At 51.6% G+C, this 19,620-nt stretch overlaps 4 protein-coding genes across 4 annotated transcripts; 2 read left to right on the forward strand and 2 right to left on the reverse strand.

The window, feature by feature from the left end:
• Window positions 1-1,282: 1,282 nt before the first annotated feature.
• M406DRAFT_328064 (ankyrin) lies at window positions 1,283-4,283 on the forward strand (the record flags this gene model as incomplete). The annotated part of the gene is made up of 6 exons (XM_040920281.1): window positions 1,283-1,466; window positions 1,552-1,635; window positions 1,979-2,383; window positions 2,473-3,728; window positions 3,831-4,211; window positions 4,263-4,283. 6 exons carry the CDS (start codon window positions 1,283-1,285, stop codon window positions 4,281-4,283), a joined length of 2,331 nt encoding a protein of 776 aa, XP_040777911.1.
• Window positions 4,284-5,827: 1,544 nt separating this feature from the next.
• M406DRAFT_328065 (uncharacterized protein) lies at window positions 5,828-6,738 on the reverse strand (the record flags this gene model as incomplete). Its single annotated transcript, XM_040920282.1, has 2 exons — window positions 5,828-6,301; window positions 6,628-6,738. 2 exons carry the CDS (start codon window positions 6,736-6,738, stop codon window positions 5,828-5,830), a joined length of 585 nt encoding a protein of 194 aa, XP_040777912.1.
• Window positions 6,739-8,918: 2,180 nt separating this feature from the next.
• On the reverse strand, window positions 8,919-10,617 carry M406DRAFT_40682 (glycoside hydrolase family 10 /Carbohydrate-binding module family 1; the record flags this gene model as incomplete). The annotated part of the gene is made up of 6 exons (XM_040924146.1): window positions 8,919-9,246; window positions 9,339-9,731; window positions 9,910-10,078; window positions 10,138-10,245; window positions 10,309-10,382; window positions 10,466-10,617. 6 exons carry the CDS (start codon window positions 10,615-10,617, stop codon window positions 8,919-8,921), a joined length of 1,224 nt encoding a protein of 407 aa, XP_040777913.1.
• A 7,844-nt stretch (window positions 10,618-18,461) lies between these two features.
• Window positions 18,462-19,571, forward strand: M406DRAFT_355416 (NAD(P)-binding protein). The gene is made up of 2 exons (XM_040923163.1): window positions 18,462-18,516; window positions 18,617-19,571. Exons 1-2 carry the CDS (start codon window positions 18,480-18,482, stop codon window positions 19,423-19,425), a joined length of 846 nt encoding a protein of 281 aa, XP_040777914.1. The 5' UTR covers window positions 18,462-18,479; the 3' UTR covers window positions 19,426-19,571.
• Window positions 19,572-19,620: the final 49 nt, after the last annotated feature.

Genomic DNA, 19,620 nt, shown 5'->3' on the forward strand with positions numbered 1-19,620 from the left:
ATGGCACAGGCTATGTGATTCAGTTCAATAGAGTTACATAGTAGACATGAGAGACCGTTCAGGGGCTTGTATCACGAAACAGGGTCACGATCCATGCAAAAGTTCATCGATTGTAAATCTATGAATCACTTGAATAGAAAAAGCAGAGCAACAAGGCCTTCTCGAAGGTTCATAGTGTCCTTGAGATACTGTTGCGGAATGCGTGCTTACGATTGTGTGCAAGAGACGTGGCTTGCAGCGGAGGATTCCGAATTTTCATGCAAGATACTTACGTGGAGGGTCCCGGAACAGCATGAGATCACCATTGACCCAGTAATTTGCTGCAAACCTTGGGAGATATAAGTTTTCAGATTTCTTCGCTCTTTTCTTTTTATTAAAAAAAAAAAGAGAAAGGGAAGAAAGGAGAAGGAAAAAGACCCAGAGTAATGGTGGTGATCGAGCCTTTGAGCAATCAGACCGAGTTGACGTCCAGGAGGAAACAAGGAGACCACCTCAGGTCTAGTTCTAACCATTTTGAAGAGCATAACGGCACTTCAAAACTCAATAGTGAACATGATATGTGTCTCTTATGGTCAAAATCTGCTATCTCTGCGCATCTACACCGTGTCAAGGTCCACGGGGTCCCACGTCCCCATTCACGGTGAAAGGACCACTATTGCTATTAACCTGGCCTCTGGGGCTCCCAAGATGGGAAAGTCCTGCCATGCAAGACAGTTTTGCTTGCATGTAAGGAAACAATATGCATTCAGCTGTAGCTCAGGGTATCAGATCCCGAAATCCCTATAGGGACTCTTGCCATATATCCTTCCCTTCTTCCAGTACTTCAGACTCTCTCGTACCATCGTACTCTGGTCTTAAGACGTCGAGCTCTTCGCAACATTGCATATACTATCCGTCCTTCCATTCACAAACAAGCCTCGAGATACCATCTGCAGCAACAGCGCCAAATCAACAGCCATGTCATCCCTCAGCGACATCTTACCATGCCGAGGAAGAGCGCAGTGATCTCTATCGAGAGATCGAGGGCCTCCTGGAAAACTTTAAGGCCATCGAGTTCGTTTGGAGCAAGTTCGAGACGGGTCAAAAGGACGAGATCCAAGGGGTTCTTGACCAGCTGAGGCCATGCATTTCAAAGTTGGAAAGGCGACTTCAACGAAGTCCTGACCACTTCCAAAACATCTTGACCTGGTTGTTGTGGCCTCGTCATAAAAGTGATGTCGAGAAGGCCTTTACGAGAATCAATCGCCTCAATGATCAGCTATCTCAACTGACGACCATCAAGATGGCTGGCGATGTTTCTGAACTGGCAGCTGCTGAACAAGGCAAGTCATTCTTCGTCATGGTGCCAACAGACCAAGGCCCAGCTTGCACTTTTGAGGAATCTCAGTATTTTTATGACCTAACAACTACCATCGACTACATCGTTCCAAAGACCTCTTGTCTAACTTTCATCCTCAAAACGATCGGTGAAGAAATTCATCAAGCATTATACGCCAGCTATCAGCGGTGGGATTTCCCAAGAACCAGCATGTGTTCAACAAGTCACCCCAGGAACGGGTAAATGGTTCCGTGACGAGCCTCAGTATCGGAATTGGGAGAAGTCATACAACGGCCTCCTCTGGGTCAATGGAATACGTGAGTTATATCTATTCATGTGACCCGACCAAGTACCATTTACGCCAGCGCTAACGCCTGTACCAGAGGGATGTGGAAAGACTGGATTGGCGTAAATACCTACCCTTGATCAGCCGCGGAATCTCCTTGCAAAGAGCTTGACTGACTAAATGATTGATGATTAGGGTCATTACTGCCAATGAGTTGAAGAAAGGAGCCGGGAACCCTCCCGCCTTCCAAGTCGCCCACGTTTTCTGCGACCACCAGAACTCCGATCTGCAGGAACTGAAAGATCACATGGACATTGTCATGAGCCTTTGGCCACAACTGGTTGATTCGCTACCAGTCCACAAATGAGAAGCAGAATTTGTCCAGAGCATGCTGTCCAGGCGCGCAGCACTCTCTTCCTACGCCGAGAGACGAAAACAGATGATGGATGTTTTCACATACACCATAGCCAAGGTCGGCGCGGTAGTTCTCCTCGTGGATGGGCTTGACGAAATCCCACGAGACCTCCAAGAGGATGTCGTCAAGAGTCTGAAAGAAGTTCAGCAGAGCAGCAAAAAATGCCGGCTATTGATAACCTCCCGTCCGTACACGAGCATCAAAGAGCTGTTCCAGACGGACCCACCTCAAGCAAAGTTTACGCTCAAGGCACAGACTATAGACGTCGATCTATACGTACGCGACCGCATCTCGAGAAAGGGTTGGGACCGTGAAAAGAACAAGGCCGAGCTTGTTCACAACATCATCAAAAGGCTGATTCGAAGTGCCAAGGTTCCTTCTTGCTGGCTCAGCTATTCATGAATGAAGTCTTGAGAGCAAAGACTGATGCCGAATGCTTTGATATCATCGCAGAGCTGCCAGATGAAGCGGCAAAAGCCTACGACCGAGGGTTGAAGCGCCTTGCCCAGGAATTTGCCAGCTCAAAGCAAAAAGATGGCCTACCGTGCCAGGCTATTCAAGCACTCTTTTGGGTTGCGTACGCGAAAAGCCCAATGACAGAGAAACAACTGAGGCAGGCATTGGCCATCGAGGAGGGAGACGCTGATTACGACCCGACGAGAGAAATATGGGATGAAACAGGCATCGAGGCCCTTTGCGGAGACCTGGTCGTTGTCGATCGCCGCAATGGAGAAGTCCGAGTCGCGCACAAGACTATCACCGAGCACTTACTTCTTGAAACAACCAAAAGGGACTGGTTCCCGACCATCCGGGAACATATACCAAGTAGGCTCCTGCAATTCCTCCAATTCGACTGCCTGAAGAGACCTCTTGAGGACGCCTCAAAGTACATGGGCCGCTATCCGTTATGTTCATACGCGTTGGATCACTGGGGAAGCGGCCTGAATGCGATACTGAAGCCGGGAACTTCTCTCTGGGCGACGACTGAAGACTTTTTGAAGAAGGCACACTCTCAGATATGGAATGACCATGTCAGAGACCTGGCGGTAAAGTCATTGGTCTCCAAAGCCCGAGAGCACGACGAGTGGGACAATTGGAAAGTGGTAAGGCATGTTGTTACTCCAGGCCCAATAACTGGGCTGCATTGGGCAGTTCTATTCAACCTCCAAGCGTTCGTCCCTATTCTGAGCGAACACGAGAGGAAGCGGCCCATCACAGATCCGATACCGACCACACCCTTGGGGCTCGCGGGTGCCTTTAGACGAGCAAGTCGAGAAGACATGGCGCGAAAACTCCTCGAAAACGGAGCCGAGGTCAACGCTACTCGAGCAGCTGGTCGAGTCGTGCGGCCACCACTGTACAATGCTGTCTACTATTGCAGCGCCGAAGTTGTCAAGATCCTCCTTGAAGCAAGTGCAGACATGACCCTCAGGCGGGATGACAACGATAAATCGCCACTTGACCTCGCCTACGTGCTAGGTTGCCTGGACATTGCACGACTCCTCGTTTCTCACATCTCTGGACATGCCCCAACGAAGGCGCAAGAAATGCAATCTCTCGTCCGAGGGGGATTTGCCGACGAACTGCAACGAGCTATCAGCGAGGGTCTGGATGTGAATCATCCATGCGAGAATGGAAAGATGGCCCTTGATTATGCTCGAGGACTCGGCGATGACACGATCACGGGTATCCTGGTTGCCAACCAGGCTGTTTCAAAACTGACATGGCCTGCTGTCATGACGGAGTCGTGTAGATATCCGATGAATTTCTTGGCGCCCTGAGGAACACATCCACTCGTCTCGGAGGAACAGACGTGGGAGGAATCCGATTGTGCTCGGCTGGAGTACGGAAACTCACCGTCGTCCATGCTGCTGCTCGAAGTAGCAGTCAAGAAGCATGTCAAGCTTCCAATACGAAGCATCGTATTTGAGACAGTGTCACGGGACCAAGGCTGGAGCAGTTTTCCAAGCGAACAAGGGACGTATATTGGCTCTACCACCATTCACGTCTCCCTCAAACAGCCGGGTGAGGACTCCCCAAGCTTCGTGCTCCAGCACAACGTGAATGCCCATGACATGTTTAAGCTGCATACAAACATCTGGAATCTGAGCGAGCTTAAAGCCTCGTCCCCACGGAGGGCGGAGCTTATTGAAAACATCCGACACGGCAGCGTAATACAGGTCTCGGCTCATGTGAGGGGAGGACCCGGATGGGAGAATCGGGTTTCTTTTGTACGGGTACAGATGTATGGGGCCAAAGTTTGAATAGACAACCGCAAGGGCTCGAGCCATCGAGATTCCTGCCCACCAACAAGATCTTCATCTGTGACTCCTCGTTACTCGAGCTTGGACATGCATATGATTAGGCTGCATTTTCCTTCGAAGTGTGAATTCGCTACACCGTGATTTTCAAAGTCTTGGCTTGTTGTGTACTTTGAGTTTGACATGCTTCCTCATTCTGGTACGGCAAGCATCTTCGTGTCGAAATGTATTTGTATTAGATATTGTGAAGTCATTCGGTGTCGAAGCCTTTGCTGCTCTTCAGCCTACTCGATTTGAGATTCAGGCAGTGAATCCAAGCCTTCGCTCGGAGCAGTCTTTAGTGCTACTTTGTTACTCTCAATCTTATCAAGGAACGATGTTAGGGCTTCGAGGATGGGTGTATAGCAGACCATGTACAAGAAGGTGCTTTCAAACTGGCGAGTCACCTTGTCACGTGCCCTGTCAAGATGTGTGGAAGGCGAACACACAATTCTCGAGCCTGTTCTTGGACGTATCTCCATCTCGGGCTGTGTCCTCCAAAGTTCAGGAATATTTCTTGTCAAGTTAGAACTGCGTCCTTTTCGAGTGATGCTGCTTGGACGATCAATTCCGAGTAATGCAGTAGACAGACTTGGTAAGACATGGCTGATTCTGAAACATGTTGTTCACGTGGTGCGTTCTTCTAGAAGGGTCTCATATCTTGTCTGTGGTCTTGCCATCCACACCTCCCCCCCCCCCCTCACCCCACCCCTCAGCTCAGAGTCCAGGCTGCGCAGAGAGGTAGTCGGGCAAGAAAATGAATCAAGTCATGGGAGATAGAAGTCTTGGGCATGGCAAACAGCGCTCGATTCTAAGTTGATTCCACCATCAGTATCTTGCAAGACGAGTTACAAGAGCGCACATACCTGACTGCCCTTGAAAACATTGCCATCTGCGCAATGTTTGACGCATGGCGGTGCAGTGGTTGGGTGCAGACAACCAAGAGCGCCAAGGCAGACACGCTTGAAAGACAACAGAAGGTATTAGAACTTTGTTGACACAGCGAGAAGATAATAGGCAGTCATGTTCTTGTCACCCATGGCTTCCGAATGACGCCCTGCGAGTACGCACCAAGCAGGCAAACATGATCTACAACATGCCATGATTCATCACAAGGAAACTGGCTGAGCACATAGGACAGCACATGCACATTCAAAAAGAAGATTAGAACATAATGTTTGGGCAACAAAGGCAGTTTGTCTTCAATCTGTCGAAAAGTAGCTCATGATTGAGACGAGCACTTAGAAACGTTGTGCTGCAAACTCTTGTCGCTTCTGTTCTCCAATTGCATCACCAACCCCAATAACCATCATCTGCTGAATCGATCCATCCCATGGTCAAGCCCAACCATCCGAATTTCTCTCCCAAGTGCCCAGGCGACATCCAAGCCACTGCGTAGTAGCCAAGACCCCCAGTATATTCACCCAAGCAGAGAGAGAAAAGCCCGTCCAGGCAATCAAGATTGTAAGTCAGAGCAAGACAAGCCTGTAAAGGCTGGGGGATGTGACTTAGGTGCCGTCAGACTCAACATCAGGCTCAGGCTCGTTCTTGATGGGGCGCTCAGCCTCGCCCTTCGCACCAGAACCAGACTGAGAAGCCTCCGTCTTCATCTTCTTGGTGCCGGCAGCGGTGGCAGACCGCTCGTGGTACACCTCAGTATCAGAGGACTCCTCGGCCACAGAGGGGCTCTTCTTGGCAAGGGTGGTAGGCAGCTTCTTGCGAGACGTGCCGGTGGCTTTCTTGCCGGCACCCTTTGTCTTCTTGGCGGGGGGCTGCTCCTTAACCTCGCCCTCGTCGCTGTTCTCGTTGTCGGTGGGGTCAGCAGTCTTCTTGCGCTTGGCGCCAGCGCGAGCGGCGGGGCGACCAGGGCCGACAGCAGCGCTGGTGGACCAGGCCATCTTCTTCTTGATGGCAGACCAGGCGTTTGCGGCGGAGCGGTGGTTTCTCATGCCACACTCGTCAGCGAGCTTCTCGTAGTCGATCTGTGTGTGATGCGCTGGTGAGCGAACATGGCATGTTACATACAGAGGTAGAAAAGTTATGTTGGGTGCTTCATAAGTGTTGGCTAATGCTGACAGGAAAACTGAAAGACATTGGCGAAGTTCTGGCGGGACTTCAATCGCGCATGCCTCAAGGCTAGTGACGCATCGTCGGAGGATGGGCAGAGGATAGCAGCGAACTGCGGAGCAGAACACGGACGGCAGTGTGACAGGCGAGAGGAAGTTTTGGGAAGGATGCTGGAGGAGGATGCTGTCACGACAAAGGGACGAAAGGTTGCAAGCTGATTGCAGACAGATCGTGAACTTACCTCAGGAGGACCGGTCTTGAGGCAGGCCCAGGCTTTGGCGAGAATCTCGCCCTCGCGGGGGGTGAGGGAGTTGATGCCAGTGCTGGCTTTCAAGGCGTTGGCTCCAGACATGACGTTGAATGGTAGAGGGGAACGATTCTTTGAAGGATGTTGATGGACTGTAAGAAAGGTGCTGCCTTGATGCTTGGGTGCAGAAGCAGACGCGCGAAGACGCGTTGTGGATGGTGGTGGGGAAATGTTATTTCGTGTTGAAAGTATGGGAAATTGTGACGTGTGGATAAAACAGTCAGGGCCTTGGTGCCCTTTCTGAAATAGATTACCTGCAGATAGATATCACTGCAAAATCACGAAACCGCAGATACAGATAACCAGACCCCAGCGCACATGCTAGAAGCATCATTGTTGTTCCGTGCGGAAGCTGGGCGGTTCATCGCAATGCCTTCGTCTGACTATGCGGTGAGTCACTCAACTTCCCTGCAGGGTTTTGGGTATCATATGAAAACCGCCCACGAGTGTTTTATGGCAATGCTGGGAGGAGGGGGATCATATTTAACAACGTGAAAATGGAACCGGTCACAACAGCGGACCAGATGCGTCAGGGGACAATTTACTCTAGCCTTCCATGATGCTCAAAAGGATGCGCCAATCTCAGGTACATATTCTTCCACAAGGAAAGAATACGGCTTTACGGTTGAGCGGTTGCTCCTGCTCTAGCATTCTTGGAGCTGTAAAATCACCATATCCTGGCATGCTTCCAAGGCATCTGCGAGAGTGATGGTTGTCTCGTCTTCCCTGAAATGCTGGCCAAGAAGCCATGCTTTACCAACATTTGGTTTCCTTTCACAATGATCTTCCTGTTTATTTTGACAGCTCTACATCCTTGAGTTTCACCATTGTTCCTGTATATATCAACGCTGCCCTTACGGCACTACTAGGATCTTCAGTCTAAAACAGCATCAGCACATCCTCAATGGAAACTTGAGAGAATCCTGGTGCTTTGTATAGACAATTTTCGAGTAACTCCCATACGATGAACTTTCCCTTGTTGAGAGCTCCTGGTCATTGGGTAGCAACAAATCTCTGATTCACGCCTTCATCTTCGTCACTGCAAGGCTTCGCGTCACCCAAATGCAGCTATGCTCTATCCCGAAAAGAGACTAGCCTCACATAGCAAACAATTACTTTGACTCTGTTGTCAAAATTCTAAATTCAGTTCCCTCAGCGACCTCACGACGATTGGGTACGTGAGGAGAGCACGTGGCTGCAGTGCTGCAGAACCCTTGCAAGGAATGAGGCTGAGATTTGCCATTTCTGGCGACAAGGCTAAAACAGACCATCTTTGACAAGGATCTTCCTGTGATACAAAGCGTGCAGGTCGTATCGTTTTGATGGTATGCCCTTGTGAAGTCTATGGGAAATAACAGACACAGATAGACTTGGTCGCTGAATATTGTAACAAAATTGGAGATGTTACAGAGATATCTGACTTTTCGACTTCGCCAGTCACTCAGGCAGTGGTTATCTTGCCGTCTACCTCTGTGTCCCTGCTTCAGGAGCCTGATTATTCCAGTGCGCATGAAACATGACATCAAATTGCCCTGGTTCACACCTTCCACATGTAGATATGTCATTCATCGAGCTTTCCTGACTATCATCCAAGCACCCATGGATGTAGCTGTGGCACCTTAGGTGATGATTGCGAGTTCTGCCTATCCTGGACTTGCCGGACAATTCTGCACGGTTTCCACTTGAGAATGACAAAAAGAGAAATGGTCATAGATGCTAGAATGAAAGCACAATAAGCTCACATCTTTAGTTTCGATGCTTGTTCTCTTGCGTGTTTCTGGGGCCCGGAGGTTGCCCTCAGCAGCATCATGCATATGGTGCTGGCCTGAGAGGGGGCAAAAGAATGACTCACTGTGCCGTGCATCTCTGGCATACAACTGATGATCACGAAAAGGCCTCTCATATAGGAGTTCACTCAACTTTGACAAGTTGAAAGACAATACAGATAGCTCAGCACGTCATTGATTTGACATGAGACCTGCACTTGGTAACACCGACCAGTCAACGCTGCACAATACGACACGCTCAGTTAAGGTTATTTTCACTGCTTCAACACAATTCTCATTTGAATACAAGCTGTATTTATACTGAGGATTATTTGAGTTGGCATATCCCCAAAATAAGGCCCCACAATGTTTTCTGTATACATACACCTTCGTATGTATCATCTCACTATAGTTGCCCTAGACAGCCACGTCTTGTCTCAAGTTCACCAACACCCTGACCTAGAGACACTGCGAGTAGTATTCACTGAAGTATTCACAAGTGTATGGCGAGGCACACACAGTGGGACCAGTGTAACCATCTCCCCCACATTGACCGTATTGAGTCTGCGTGGCCGTAGCGCTCGCCCCAGTCGTCGTGCTTGTCGTCCCCACCGTAACCGTCGCAGTGGCTGTACTCGTAGCAGCAACTGTCGTGCCCGCGGCAGAGGCGAGCAGGCTCTCGACAGTATCGTACGCAGGCTTGGTAGTCAGGTTGGCCCAGTAGAGGCATGCGTCGCCCTCGCCCGAGAACGTGCTCGGGATCCACGAGTACGCATCGTCAAAGTCCCTGTCGTGTTCATTCAGAAAACGTAAGTCACACAAGATCACTCTTCAAGAAGATCAGAGGGTTGGGTCTCTCTCAGCACAGGCGTCACGTACCAGACAGTAATGCCCACACACGCATCCGAGGCAAGGCAGGCACTGGTCACTGAGCCGTAATCGGTCGCCTGCTGCGCAAGACCAGCGGTGGTAGGCGGGAGGCTTGTGAAGCGCACGTCGACCTCGGTATATGCGACCTCGACTCCGAGGGCGGCGAATGTCTCGATCTGGGCAAGGAGTGTCGACTCGCTGGGAGTCTCGCCAACAATGAAGTGGCCTTGCAGGCCAACCCCATCAATCTTGGCACCGTACGCCTGCACCATCTGGACGAGCTCGACCGCTGCCGTTGCCTTGTTGCCGGCATACTCGATGTTGTAGTCGTTATAGTAGAGCTTGGCGTCGGGATCCGTTGCTGCTGCTGTTGCGAAGGCAAGTGGGATATACCATACTCCCCTGTGTGCGCTGTTAGTTAAAATCCTCCTTCTAAGAGCAGGATGTAGCCAAGCACTGAATCGTGAGATCCTCTGCCTTGCAGCGTCCCGGAAAGCTCATCGGCGCAACTGTATCCTACTGTTTGAAACAGAGGTCGAATCCAAGAGGGTACACTGCTCTCACGCCAGGAAAGACCTACATCGTCTCGTAGAAGACATCCGTACGATACCCAGTAGGGTCATTGTCGTCTAACGCCTCGTTCACTACATCCCAGGCGTAGCACTGGCCTTTGTAGTGACCAACCTCGCTCTCAATATGAGCCTGCACGACCGCAGTCAAGGTCTCATTGGTCCAGGTGTCCGATGTTACTAGAAAGCATCAGTAACAATATACACAGGATGAAGTATACACAATAGGATGTACTAACCCCAAGAAGGAAGCTGATTATACCAGACCAAATTGTGGCAGCGAAGAATCTGTCCATTGGCTTCTGCAAAATCCGTAATCACATCACCTTCGGTGTATGTAAAGTCACCTATATCGTGTGAGTTAGTCCACTGCTTGGTCCAAGGAGCCATGCACCCGATAATTGTCATACCTTCTGTGGGCTCCGTATATTCCCATTTCTGTGTGTTGCCAGGTGTGATCTGTCCAAACTCTTCGTAGTTGGACCTGGCAATTTTCACAGCGCGTTAGCCAAGAAACGGCGGTAGATCTCAAAGTGGCGACAATCCAATGTCGATTCGTCTACTCACAAGATAGCAACATAGGCGCTGTCCGAGAGCTCACCGTTGTCCGTAGCAGAGCCAAAGTAAAGCTTCCCAGCTGATTGCGCAAGTTGGTTGAGGTTGGCGTTGGCGCGGCTGAGGCACAACGCCCCTGCTACAAGACTTGCGAATTTAGACATGGCCACTGATGGTGATGTATGCAAGATATCGAACAGAGCAGTCTGGAACTGAGTGTTGCCCGACAGAATCTCGAAGACATGCACTACTAACATGCTAGAAAATTGCCATCCTTATACATCATGCCGGTCCAGGGGACCTCGCCGTATGCTCCAGGCCCTGAAAAAGGCACATCGGCGCGACGTGCTCCATATCGCAGCCCAAGCCGGTGTCTCCTTAGGTAAACTTAACGCTCGTGCCGGGATTCTGCAGGGTGGTCCCGCCTTCAACAACGACAATGTGAGATATTCTGCGGAAGAGACCTGGGGCTTTGATCACAATATTGGGCAATACTTGCTTATAAAGCTTAGCGCCGGGTTGCCTTTCCCATCCAACCGCATTTCTCCACCAACCATTTGGAGTGGTGGCTTGTCCAGGAACGGAGCCCTCACGGTCCGTAGACTTTAAGGGCAGCTCCAGAGCGGAAGGCTTCGGACATGATACCCTTGGTTCCGATTTTGTGGTACTGCAAAATCTTCAAGTTTGTTCCTCTCTCTCGACGCGCGTGTCGTGCCGCACCGGGAATGAGGGGTGTACAACAGCTGAAATGCCGGCAAAGGGCGAACACTCTATGAAAGGGCTGACGCTGAATCATCAGCAGACGATGCGGTCGAATGAGCAGTATATTTCATTAGCCATTGGGCCTGTGGATTTAATTATGGACTTCACGCTTCCAGCAGACAATGATTCAACCGAGTGGATTCTGTGGCGCAAGCAGCTTGCTGCTGAAGGCACGGCAGGGACGAGGTGTTCTAATTGGGTTCCACTGCAGTTATTCCTGTACGGGGACTGGTCGAAGGTCACATGAATATGTACTGTGGTACCTCCAGAGACCTTCTCCTGTTACATAACATTTGAAGAGGATGAAAAGGATGAAAGTGTAGCATCATACCTTCTTATTATGGATAGAAGTAAATGAAAAAGCTGGTGCAAGGACGTGCTGCACGCAAAGGGGCTCTAGGGGTTTCCAAAAGTTACATTAGATCCTTATATTCAAACACTTTTGGAAATAAAGATAAGGCAGAGCAAAGCTCTAATGGTGGATAGAAAGGATTTCGCTTATGCGTCTTTTTCGAGTGCTCGGAAGTAGACAAGGTGGTGCAGGGCCGTCTTGCGCCCGGAGTGCTTCTTTTCGACCTTGAAGCCCTTGCACTAGGGACAGCAGTCTTACAATAGATGCGCGCATGCTACTGGCAGCTGGGACATGAAGGGCTGCCAATCGCAACGTCATCCCTCCCCTGTACTGTTTGGGTTGTTCATGAGTTTGCGCCCTCGACACCGCAGCAGCTTTGCCATCGCAACCTGGTCATGACTGAGAACACACGAACAGATGCGTGCAGCTTCCTTGGTATCCATCTCCTTCGGTCTCGGGACACCAGGTGGTGCATCGCAGACATCATGGTTTTCATCATTGATATCAACGTCGTGGTCGAATAGGAGAGGGGCTTCTTCCCGCTGTCTATACTTAGCGGCAATTTGAAAAGGAGTATAAATAGCTACTGGTTGTAAGGACTTAAAACCCAACGTGGTAGGCAGACTTGACCTTCTTCTTGCCAGCCAGCGAGTCTTCCGCGCTCATGTCAGCTCCGACCTGGAGGATTTACTGGACAGTGCCCAGGCGCCCATGCCGGGCAGCCAGAAAACGCAGGACCACTTGTCATCCTGGACGTTCTGGGTGTATAAAATGGGATTGTTGATGTTGAAGAGGCGACGACAGGTCGGACTGACGCTAGCTGATCTCAGACGGTGAGTTGCTCATCGCTCGAGATATCGAGGAGAGGAGCCGTGGCAGACCTCAAGAGGGGCACGGACTCTAGAGAGAGATTGGACATTTCGTCAGATCTCATTCTCAGCGACCACAAAATTGCGTGCCCCACGATTTATGTCAGAGTGGAGATGTTTGGTTCCGGTTCTTTTGTGTGGCTATCAAAGACATCCTGATCACATGGTGTGCCTACCATAGATATAAATAGATGAGGGGCAAACCGTAAAGACTCTATTATTCTACGACTCAAGTACGGCAGTACAGAGTGGTCGATGTATCAAAACACAAAATGTCAGTCTTATCTTAACTCAAAGGGTCAAACAGCTGTGTTATGCACACCCGTACTTGCCTACAATTTCTATTTTATTTTCAATCAATACTTCCTGCCTTCAAATATTTAACAGGACTACTGAACCTGCCCACTGAACCTGCCCACTAAATCTGCCTACCTTGGATCCAGTAAGCAAATTCATTAAGCAGTGAGTTGGCAGGTTCAGTGGACAGATTCAGTCGGCCTGTTGAATAGGCAGGAAGTTTCAATTGAAAGTAGAATGAAAAGTTTATACAGCTGCTAAAGCCGTAGATGGTTTGGGCTGGGGTTGGATGCTGTTTCTCTAGCTCTTGGGTGGCTGTAATGACCAAATTTGAGTTTTGATACATCGACCGCCCTGTACCACCACACTCAAGGTCAGCGGGGTTAGTGTTGCGAACATGTGAATGCGTCATCCCTGCTTCTGCTGAACAGGGGACATCGATCTACAGAACCTCAAGCCTCTCAATAGTCAGACTAACCTCCTCGTTTCTATCTTCATTTGCAGCACGCTAATCATAGCACGGATTCAAAACGTGGGGTTGCATGGATGGTAGCTTTTACTATCGTGTTTCACGAGGCCAAAGTGCATACGTTAGACCGGGCGAGCATTAATGGACGCCCGTCAACGGTTCGTACCAGGGGTGGGCATTCATTTCCCAATGTGTAGCACGAGATATCTTCATTGCCTGCAACCCTCGTATTCTGCAAGTGGAGCATCCAGGGCAAGCCGTTCTCTCTCTCTGCCCACGACCGAGCGCGCTCAATCACTCGAAGCAATTTAACAGTCAACTGTCCGCCGCGCAGCCGCCTCAGCTTTTTCTTCTTCTTATTATTAAATATCATATTCCTCCAAAAGAGTAATAATAAAAAAAGAAGAAAAAAAAGGGAGACGGAAAAGAAAAGGAAAGACAAAGACAGTCAAAAACCTTCAACCCGTTCTTTTGCTCTCAGATTTGAACTTATGATTTGTTTCTATTTCTTACGCAAACGAAAAGAACCTCTGAACGCTATAGAGTTTTACGAGACTCGTCACTGTTATTAAACTCTCCCGGTTGATTAACCTCTTTAAAAATGCTCTGGAGGCCACTCTTATACATATACGAAGTAGTAATACATAAATCACGTACGACACACATGCAACGACATCATAAGACCTACGTGATTAATTTATCGCTCAAGCCAGGGGGGGGAGGTTGACTTTCGATGCTCCGATCTGAAGGGATGTGGCTCCTCGTCTGCCCTCAAACGGCCAAAGCGGTGAGTTTATGAGCTGGCTACGCGGTACCGAATCAGGGGCCAGGTCAGGCCCCAGTTCCCTGTTTAGGCGACGATCCCCAGCAGCCCTCATCTCTCTGCTCGACCACTTGGGTTGGTGATTTCCGCAATTGGACCACACAAGCACATGCTCAACTGGTCCAGGGCCACCTTTACGAGAGCGCGTGCCTGTGGAGAATTAAGCATACTGCCGCCCAAAAGGGGCGGGAAAAAGGGCTAGGGGGGGAAGAATATCCTTTCTCTTGGTTTGCAATCCTCCGCCTGTTCCGGTGGGGACCTCAATCCACGCTCCGCCCCCTTCTGCGGCCCGCTCGTTGGTGTGTGCCGGGGGAACCCCCCTGAGATTTAGATCGTCGACTTCATTGCAAATCCTCCTTTCCCTCTTCGTGCTGACCGACTTGTAAATGCCAAGCCACTCGGAATAGGCGAGCATGACTTTCTATGGACGCTCGTGACGCCTCCGCGATTGCTAGGCTGGCTGCTGAACTGTGGCCCCCAAATTACTATGCAGATGTTGAAAGTTGTCATCCAACAACGAAGGGCTTGCAATTCGTTCTAAACAAGCCACATACACACACTCTCATGTATATTAATTATCAAAGAAAATCAAGCTGACGAGATATTCTAGGATCGGTATCCGCGGTACTATGTGTGCTCATCACGACCCTTTCATAAGAGAACCCCGTTCAGAAATGGAAGACGTAGTAGTTTGGTCTGTTGTAGAGACCCACCTGGGGTAACGACGACGAATTAATCGAGCCAGGATAATATTGTAGATCGTATTATGGCCACAGCAGTGGACTCAGATGGAGCCTATGGAGGTCGATTGCAATCCATCATCCCTGAGCTACTAGAGTCAACTACCTAGACTTGACGGATTTGATCGTTGTTAAATAGTCAACAAGTCTCTTCCTCGGTGGGCTTTCTCTCCTTCCTCAACCCAAGGACTTCACTTTCCTACAGTCACTCGTTGATTCCCTTGTAGTTGAATTGTGTTGTTTTTCGGTGGCCGTCATTCCTTTTTTGGGCCAGTTAATTCTTTTCCACTGCCTTTTGTTGCAGCAGTCATTCTTTTGTAATCTCTCCCCCCCCCCCCCCCCCACAAAACCAACCCAATATGCATTTCTCCCAATACGGGGCCCTTCTGGGCCTCTTTGGTCTTGCCGTCGAGGCATCGCCAGCCCTTCAGCCCCTGGAGGTCGTCCGCAAGGCTGAGGAGAGCCAGGTCCGGTCGTCCTCGGACGTCTGCAGCTATGACCTCTCCAAGTCGTGGACGGACAAGGTCCTGTACAGCGGGTAAGTTTTGAATAAACACAAGAAATAAGAAAGAGAGAAAACCTTCACTAGCTGGGAAAGTGTTGGCTAACGTTGCCGTCTCTCAACACAGTGTCGTCGCTGCTGCTACTGAGTCTGCCGAGGCTGTCAACCTGGGCATTGCTCTGACTCAAGCTGCCACGGCCGGTTCGATTGACCTGACCTGCGGCGATGACTTCCTTCTCGCTCCCACGGTCAAGGTTGACCTGGGTGGTGTCAAGGCCTACCTCCGGGTGGCCCTCGACGCCACTGCCGGCGTTGCCGAGTCCGTAAACCTGTTCTCGGACCTCGATCTGTCCCTGGGCGTGCCCGGCCTTGCCGAGATCGACATCGACGTCGGCATCGCCCTGGATCTCGTCTTCTCCGTCTCTGCTGCGATCGACATCGACACCATCTTCAACGTGCAGTTCCCCGAGGGTTGCTACATTGAGATTGACATCCTCAGCAAGGAGATCGTCAAGCAGGACCTCACCGGCCTGTTGGTCGAGGCCCTGCCCCAGTCCATTGGCGCCTTCATCTCGCTCGAGGAGGACATTGAGCTGAGCGTCGGCCTCCGTCTGCGTACTGGTCTGGGCATCTCGGCCGAGATCGACATCATCGGCCTCGACCTTGGTGCCGGCGCAGAGGTTGCTCTCTGGGTCAACCTGTTCGAGTACACCACCACCTTCTCCCAGGTCGAGGCTGGCGTCAGCTGCTCTGCCTCCGACGCCTTTGCCCTCACCGCTGGTGTCCTGGTCGAGCTGGACGTCGAGATCGGCGAGCTGGACCTGTCCCTGGCCCCCTCTGTCATTGTCACTCTTGCCACTGCCGCCACTGAGACTGTCACCGTCTCCATCGGCGAGGGAAGCGGTGAGTCTTGGCCTTGGAGGTCCGGCACTGCCGTGGGTTCTGGCTCTAGCAGCAGCGGATCTGGCTCGTCCACCTCTGTATCTGGCTCTCTCCCTGCCTCCACCTCTGGCTCGTCTGGTCTCGGTGCTGGCTCTGCCTCTGGCTCCTCCACTGGCTCCTCCACTGGCTCCTCTACTGGCTCCTCTACTGGCTCCGGCTCTGGTTCTTCTACTGGCTCCAGCTCCGGTTCTTCTACTGGCTCCGGCTCTGGTTCTTCTACTGGCTCCAGCTCCGGTTCTTCCACTGGCTCTGGCTCTGGCTCTGGTGCTGACAGCGGTTCCTCGTCTGGATCTGACTCTGGTTCCTCCGCCTCTGGCTCTGGATCCTCTGGCTCTTCTGGTTCCGGCTCTGGATCTTCCAGCTCTGGATCTTCCGGCTCTGGATCCTCTGGCTCTGGCTCTGGCTCTGACTCCGGCTCTGGCTCTGGCTCCTCCCCCGTCGCCACCTCTTCCAACGCTGCCATCGGTGCCAGCTCTGCGACCACGAGCCTCCCCAGCGGCTTGACCACCAGCACCGTGGTTGAGACCCACACCTACACCATCACCAGCTGCGCCGCCTCCGTGACCAACTGCCCCAACACCTACACCCAGCAGATTGTCACCTCGGTTATCGAGAGCTACACCACCATCTGCCCCGTCACAGCGACTGAGGGCCAGGGATCTGCCACCGCTGCTGGCTCCGGCTCTGGTGCCGCTGCTACTCCTACCACCCTGGCCACCTCTGCCGCCGGTGCCGAGTCTTCCCCCTCTGCTGAGGTCCCCAGCATCCCCGTCGCTGGTGCCACCTCCCTCGTGCCTGGCTCTGGCGTCACCACCACGGCCACCCTGGCCAGCGTCTCCACTGGCGGCTCCTCGCCCGTCGGCCAGACTTCTTCTACTGTCAGCGTGGAAATCCCCACCATGACCAGCACGGTTAGCATGACCCCCTGCGCCACGCCGTCCACCTCCACCGTCACCATCCCCGCCGGCGTGACCACTCCTGCGCCCACCGTCACCGTCACGGCCACCCCCGTTGCCGTCACCCCAGCCGTCGCCACCTCGGCCGCCGGTGCTGCCAGCGGTCCTGCCGGTCCCTACGCCACCAGCGCCGTCCCCGCCGCCTGGTCTTCTGCTGGCTCTGCCGCCCCCAGCGGCTTCATCCCTCGCCCTGCCGGCAACGGAACCGTCCCTCGTCCTGCTTCCGTGCGCCCTACCGCCTCTGGTGCCTACACTGGTGCGCCTGTCCCCGTCGCCACCGGTCCTGCGGCCGCCCAGACCTCCTCGAGCTCGCCTATCCCCCAGTCTGCTCCCAGCGGCATCGTCACTGCTGGCGCTGGCAAGCTTGGATTCGGCCTGCTGGCTGCGGCTGCTCCTCTCTTCGTTGCGCTGCTGTAAGGAAGTAAGTAGCAAGAGTGGTTGTCTGGAGTATGTGCGATGAGGTGATTGGTGTTGTTGTTGTTGTTGTGGAGTCTCAGTGGTGGACTGGTTGGTTGATGACGATGTGGACTCTAGGACATTATAATGTCATAATTTCCTTAATCTTATATATTATATCCTCCTTTTGTAAATATTGGTCCTGTACATATTGATCGTGTCAAGAAACCGAAGGACGCGCGAGACACATAGAGTGAGCTGAAACAAAATCATAATTCATCTCACCACAAATCACTCATTGCTCCTGCTTTTGATGATGACATTGTTGAAGAGGGAAAGTCCTCTCTCTAGTCAAACTAGCCCTGGTGATTTCCCCTGTGGGCACTGTAGAGCCTGTCATTCCTTCCTGCCCAGCCCACAGGGTCTAGCGCAGTGCGCACCTTCTCCAACCATGCTCGTCATCATTTCTCGGCTCTGATTGTTCTTCTCCGTTATCCGCTAAAGGGAAAAGGCAAGGAGAAGCGACGGATCTCTGCGGACTGTTGGTGGCTAGGGCGCTCCTTCGCATTTAACGGTCGGAGTTAAAAAGAGGAAGGAGGGTGATGTTTCTATTTTTTTTTTGGGGGGGGGGGGGGGGGGGTTTACAGGCAAGTACGACTGTGTTCATTGGGTTCGCGCTTTGATTCGGAATTTAAGCCACCGACGCCAATCCTAGTCCACGCAAGTAAACTGTTTCTTCCGGTCATCCAGACGTGCTGAAAACGCGAGGCTAAAGATGACTTAGACTTTGTTTGAATATTTATTTAACGGCACGCAAAGAAGCTCTGTCTATATAAGATTGCCTTTTCTCATCATCACAAAGATCAGAAGAGAGATTACCATTCAATTTCCATTGTCAAAACCGTTTTTGCACTCAACATGGCATCCGAGAAAAAGGTTGTTCTCGTCACAGGTGGTATGTATGACCTTTATCTCAAGTACAAAACATGACGATGAATTGATTCATCAGACCCATCACTGTCTAATTTGGATTATACTTCTAAAAACCAACACAGGAAACACTGGCCTGGGCTATGAAGCCATCAAGGCCCTCTACGCCTCATCCATTGCCTACGAGATCCTCCTTGGCACCCGCACCCTGAGCAAAGGCCAAGACGCCATCCAGCAACTACAGACCGAAGTTTCCGACTCGTCCTCCAGCATCACTTCCCTCCAGGTCGATGTGAACTCCGATGCGAGCATCGAGGCCGCCATCGCCGAGATTACTAGCAGATACGGCCGCCTCGACGCTCTCGTCAACAATGCCGGCGCAAGCTTTGACGGCGCCGTTTCCAACGGCAGCATGACCATTCGCGAGGCCTGGAACACCTCCTGGGACACCAACGTCAGCGGCACCCACGTGCTGACCACGTTGGCCGTGCCTTTACTGCTCAAGAGCCGCGACAGCAGTGGCGAGCCCCCCAGACTCCTGTTTATCACGAGCGGCACCAGTTCCTTGTGGGAGACGGAAGAGGAGAATTGGGGGTCCATGGTGCATCTCTCGCGGATAAATGCGAGCCCTGCTGGGGGATGGCCCAAGGAGGGCGGGCCGATGGCTTTTACTAGCTATAGGAGCACCAAGACCGGGCTGAACATGCTGATGAGGGAGTGGGTGCGGATTCTGAAGAATGATGGGGTCAAAGTGTGGGCTGTTAGTCCTGGGTTTCTGGCGACGAACTTGGGTGGTGTGTCCCAGGAGACGCTGCGGAAGATGGGCGCTCTAGAGCCGCATGTGGGCGGTGAGTTCATCCGAGATGTGGTCCAGGGGAAGCATGATGATCGTGCTGGAAAAGTGATTCGCTCAGATGCGTTGCAGCCATGGTGAGGATATACGTGTGTATATAACCTGTCCTGTCATGTCAAGTCATTGTTTTTGGTCACACGCAAGCCTACTTTCAAGTTCAATAAGGGAATCTTAACGAGGATACTCAACAACGACAATATAAACACCACTGGTATTTTCGCACGTCTATATAACGCCTTTGTAACTCCGTTCGCCAGAAGAAATGTCCTCTGTCTC

The sequence above is a fragment of the Cryphonectria parasitica genome, assembly GCF_011745365.1.
Source record: "Cryphonectria parasitica EP155 unplaced genomic scaffold M406scaffold_3, whole genome shotgun sequence".
Classification (NCBI taxonomy): Eukaryota; Fungi; Ascomycota; class Sordariomycetes; order Diaporthales; family Cryphonectriaceae; genus Cryphonectria; species Cryphonectria parasitica.